The 5,511-nt window shown below is 54.2% G+C and overlaps 1 protein-coding gene across 1 annotated transcript; it reads right to left on the bottom strand.

Annotated features, from left to right (window-relative positions):
* Positions 1 to 569: 569 nt before the first annotated feature.
* Positions 570 to 1,625, bottom strand: MAGEA10 (MAGE family member A10). Its single transcript, XM_060138659.1, has one exon. It carries the CDS (start codon positions 1,623 to 1,625, stop codon positions 570 to 572), a length of 1,056 nt encoding a protein of 351 aa, XP_059994642.1.
* Positions 1,626 to 5,511: the final 3,886 nt, after the last annotated feature.

Genomic DNA, 5,511 nt, shown 5'->3' with positions numbered 1-5,511 from the left:
AGAGGCTCCATGAAGGTCTGTGAAATAAATGAGCCAGTGAGCAGAGATTTCATTTATTACTATTTAATTTCTTCCACATTTTTGAATAAGCTAAGAAAATCCAAGTACATATCTTAATTTTACAGAATAGACTAAAAATGATGAGAATTGTAAAATAAACCACTTAATTTTTTTCTCTATTTTACTAAGCTTTTTCACATTTCCAAGGAAATTCCTATTCTAATGCCATCTTATCTTGTTACAGACTACAAATAAAATGGAAGGTTTCCCAATTCGTTTTACAAAATAGCAAAACTCTTTCTCCTAAACCGGACAAGAAACAATAAATGTGTGACCAATGTCATTCATAAACTTAGATTCTGAGGCTAGCAGACTTTCTAGTTAAGCAATAACATTTTAAAATACCAAAAATAAAAGAAGATAAAGTTCTATAAAGTTCTAAGTCACCCAATGGAACAGAAACAGAAAGATGTTATTCACTATGATTCCCTCATCCCAAGTCTGGCCCTGTACTACTTAGATCGTTGACTGCCCTCTTAAAACACAAAGTGAAGAATCTGCCTTAGACTTCACTCAGGGTTGAACAAGCTGCTGGACATGGCACTAGAACTTGCACTAGCCATGGAAGTAGTATTATCTGTGGTGGCAATTCTAGACTGGGCTCTCTCTTCCTGATCTCTCAAAGCCTCTTCATACCACAGAGGGAAGGATCTAGGGTCACTTCCATTGATCTTGGCCAAAAACTCCAGGAAACTCATCTTGCTGGTCTCCACGTGGGCCCGGGGACCCCAAAGAAATTCATAGCATGCAGGATCGCTGTTAGGCACCTGCCGGTACTCCAGGTAGCCCTCCTGCACCCACACTTTGGTGAGCAGCTCCCTGGGCTCCCCATAGACAAAGTGCTCCCTCCCGACATACACCCCCATCGCACTCAGCACTTCCCACACCTCCTCCTCAGGGACACAGTCGCCCTTCATAAAGATTATACTCAGGATAAATATCAGAAGGCCATTCTTGGGCATGCTCTGCCCATCGCTCAGCATCCCATCATAGGTGAGGCCCAGAGTGGTGACCAGGACATAGGAATGGTCGCTGGGGTCCACTTCCTTCACATCAATACCAAAGACCAGCTGCATGCACTCCGAGGCTTCACTGAAGATCACAGGGAAGTGGTCCTTGTAGTCTTCGGTGATGATATTCAGCATTTCTGTCTCTGTGACCATCTCCTTGGTGCGATACTTGAGGAGCAGAAACGCTATCAGATCACCCACCTTGTCATTAATCGCATTTCTTGGAAAGGACTCAGCATCTGGCAGGGCCTGCGAGGTGCTCGGACCCTCCTCTTTTTGGCTGCTGGAGCCATTGTCGGATTGGCTCAATGGAGTAGAGACAACAGCAGTGGGGGACGGGGAGGTGGAGGCACTCGAAAGGCTCTGTGAAGGACTCAGGGTGTCAGAAAGAGTAAAAAGCTCCTCTGGGGAGCTCAAGCTCAGAGAACAGCTAAAGGAAAAGGAGGAGCAGGTGGAGGAAGATGAGGAATCATCCTCTTCCTCAGCCGTGGGAACACTTTGAGCCTGATGGTCTTCCTCAAGCATGTAGCGCCGTCGCTTTGGAGCACGAGGCATGACGACTGGTGTCAGGAAGCCGACTGGAGGGTGGGCAGGGGTGACAGGCGGGGACCTCGTACCTGGGGGAGAGAGGGAGTGTGAGCGACCTCGGCGGAGAAAGGTACCCTGGGCAGCTCTGACAAAGGCCACTTACAGGTCTCGTCTTAAGGGCTGCCCTCGGGCCTCACAGGGGCGCTCCTCCTGGGCGGCCTGTCCCCTGCCAACCTGAAGAAGGAAGCGAGGGGGCTCCTCAGGGTGCAGCCAGCATGGCCCCAGGTTCTGGGGCTGACAGGGCAGTGGGGTGACTTGAGTGTTGTGGGGTCCCCTCTGTTCTGGAAGGGGGAGCCCCTGGGTACACACTCAGGGCATGCACCTCCCCTTGACTCCTGGAGCTGCCTGGGCCTCCTCTGCTCTGTGCCCTGAGGACACGGTCCTCAGACCTGGGCCTTCGCCTCCCGGTTCCTGGAGCCCCTGTAAGAGGAATGGAGGGCGCACCTCTTGTGTACACTGTGGCACAGCTCTGGGCCTCGGTGCTGGTAGGAGGATTGGGCCGGACTCTGTGAGGTCCCCCCAGTGCTGAGTTCTGGGGTGGGTGGTCCCCTCGGGGTCGCTCGTCGTGCTCACTGTTCCCCTTAAGGGCCTGGACCCTCCCCTTTGCAGGCCGGAGGGGAAACTCAGAACAGGACCCCGAATCTGAACAGAAAGCAGTGAGGGGGCCCCACAGGTGGCCGCACCTGCCCAGGGCCTCCCGAGGGTCCTAGGAAGGGGAGATGCTGGGTCCTCACCTCCTCCTCACATCCTGCCTGGCCTCCCAGCGCTGACCACAGGGGCAGGTTTCTGTCGAGGCCCCTGTTCCAGGGCTGGGGGTCTGCTCAGTCCTCCCTCGGGGTCCTGGGAGTCCACCCTCTGGACCTGAAGGCTCACCCCTCACACCAAACACCTGACCTCCTGAGGACCCCGACCCAGAGGTCAGGAAACATCTCATCTGCTGACCGCGCTCTGGCGCCTCCAAGGCCCCCGCGGAAGGGCAAAGGATCCCTCCCTGTGTCGGGGTCTAACGTCCTCAGTCCTTCCTTCCTCGCGTGCAGGCTGGACTCTGGGCAGGACCTGGGATTGTCCCGTCTGCCAGTGTGAGTCCCTGCTCCTTATACCAGGTCTCCAGTCTCTCCGAGACCCTGACGTCAGGACGTCAGGACAGGCCTACCGTGCTCATCCCGCCCCGGGGCCTCCCACAGCCACCTGCAAGGGCGGTGATCTGGTGGGTCCCTTTTGTCCTCCCTCAGGGTCCCCTCAGTCCTGCCTAAGGGCCCTAACCTTAGTCCACCAGGGACCTGACATTTTACCCTCTGTGCTCATGAGACCCCGTCCCTTATCCCAGGTCCCCAGCTTCTCTGAGACCCGGATGTCAGGAAGTGCTGCACATGCTCATCCTGCCCTATGGCCTCCCAGGGCCAGCTCTGTTCTGGAGTCCAGGCTCCCCTCAGTCCTCCCTCAGGGCCCTCACCTTGACTCCACGCAGGACCTGGGATTCTATCCCGTGCCCACCAGACACCCCGCCCCTTACACCCCCTCCCCAGCCTCTCTGAGACCCTGCACCTTATACCCACTCCCCAGCCTCTCTAAGACCCAGATGTCAGGAATTGCTGCACGTGCTCATCCCAACCTGTGGCCTTCCAGGGACAACTCTGTTCTGGGGTTCAGGGTCCCCACTGTCCTCCCTCAGGGTCCTCACCTTGACACCCGGCAGGACATGGGATCCCCCCTTTGCCCGCCTGAGGCCCTGCCCCTTACCCCAAGTCCCCAGTCTCTCTGAGACTTGGATGTCAGGAAGTCAGGATAGGCCTAGGGTGCTCATCCAACCCCAGGGCCTCCCAGGGCCACCTGCAGGGACAGGGATGTGTGAAATCCCCTCTGACTGGAGTCCAGGGTGCCCCCAGTCTTCCCTTAAGGTCCTCACCTTGACTCTTAGCAGGTTCTGGACCCTACTCTTTGCCCACCAGAGGCTGCACCCCTTATACCAGGTCCCCAGTCGCTCTGAGACCCAAAGGTTAAAAAATGCTACATGTGGTCATCCCGCCCCAGGGCCTCCCAGGTCCCCCTCTAATTGGACTCCAGGGTCCCCTCAGTCCTCCCTCAGGGTCCTCACTTCGACTCCCGGCAGGACCCGGGATCCTCACGTCTGCCCACCTGAGGCCCCACCCCTTCCACCACGTCCCCAGTCTCTTGGAGACCCGGATGCGGAAATCAGGACCTGCTGTGTGGTGGCCATCCAGCTGCGGGGCCCCAGGGCTGACTGAGGGGGAGAAGTCTGTGGGGACTCCTCAGATTGGGGTCCAGGGTCCCCTCAGTCCTCCCTCAGGGCCCTCACCTTGACCACTGGTAGGACATGGGATTCTCCCCTCTGCCCACCTGAAGCCCCACCCCTTGTACCAGGTCCCCAGTCTCTCTGAGACCCGGATGTCAGGAAATGCTACTTGTGGTCATCCCGCCCCAGGGCCTCCAAGGGCCCCCTCTGATTGGAGTCCAGTGTCCCCTCAGTCCTCCCTCAGTGTCCTCACTTTGAATACTGACAGTCCATGGGCCCTCTCTTCTGCTTACCTGAGTCCAGCCCCTTCAGGTCAATGCCTTTCCCTCCTTGAGACCATCTCCCCCAGCAGAAGTCAGAGGCCACCATATCAGGCTACAGCTTTTTGGGTCCTCCCTACTTTTATAGCAGGGGCAGAGTAGGGCTAACTACTGTTCTGAGGTTGAAGGTCCCTTCTGTCCTTCCTCAGCGTCCTTGTCTTGACTCCTGGTATGTACTGGGACTCCTTTCTCTGCTGATCTGAAGACACATCCCTCTATCCAAGCCTCACTTCCCTGAGACCTGCATTCCCTGCTTCCCCAGAAGGAAGTCAGGGGCTTCCACATCCCTCTGACTTGGGGCCAATGGGAGCTGACTGCAGGGACAGGGACATGGGACCCCTCTCTTCTGGTTTGGGAGGTTCCTCCAATGCTCCTTCAAGATCTTCACCTTGACTCCTAGCAGGGCCTGAGACTCCTCCCTCTTGTGACCTGAGTATGTCCCCTTCCAGGCAATGCTCTCACTGCTCTGAGATCCCCAGGGCAAAACTGAGGGAGGCTCACAGCCTGACAGCTCTGCTAGGGGTCTCCCAGAGCTGTCATCAGGTGTGGAGCTGGATTGTCTGGACCTTCTGGGAGGATGCCCCCGCCTCAGTCCTCAATCCTGAGGGTCCTCAACTTGGCCCCTGGGTCCTTGGTTAAATGCTGGCTGGAAGAGCTCCCTCTCTGTCAGCTCTGAGCATCTGGTCAGCAGCATCCCTTGTAGAGAATGATTCTCTAGCACAAACTAGATTCTAGCTGGGGAGGGTCAGAGAAGAAGCAAACCTTTCAATGGAGTCTCTTCACCAGCCAGCCAGACTTCAGAAACATTTTGTTCTAAAAGATTCATTTTCTGCACGGAAGAGGCTGAGCAGCAGCATTAGGGGAGGTCCTACTCGTTTGAAATTATCTAACATTTCATAGTCCAGAGCACCAACTTTCATTTTCTTAACCCTCATTCCTAGTAAAAAAATTTTTTTACATCTCTACCAAGTGTATATTTAGAATATATATAAAATTTCATGAAAGAATACCTACACTTAGTGTGTGGATCACTCTGATAGCTCCTGTTCTATTTCCAGTCCATTCTTTATCTTCTATGAAAATAATTTTTTGAAAAGCCAGTCCTCAGTCACTTGTCAAAAGTTCAGAAATAACAGAAGTAAAACCAATGAATCACTGGAGTAGTAATTAGTAAAAGTTTATTCTGTGCATGCCAAAAAGACAGTTTGTGAACACAGAGCACTCAAACTAAACATGGAATGAGGCTCAGGGGTATATTGTTATAAAGCAGCTTATATAG

Source organism: Lagenorhynchus albirostris, chromosome X, assembly GCF_949774975.1.
Source record: "Lagenorhynchus albirostris chromosome X, mLagAlb1.1, whole genome shotgun sequence".
Lineage (NCBI taxonomy): Eukaryota > Metazoa > Chordata > Mammalia > Artiodactyla > Delphinidae > Lagenorhynchus > Lagenorhynchus albirostris.
The sequence above is the reverse complement of the archived record's forward strand: the minus strand, read 5'-3'. Positions and strand labels throughout refer to the sequence as shown.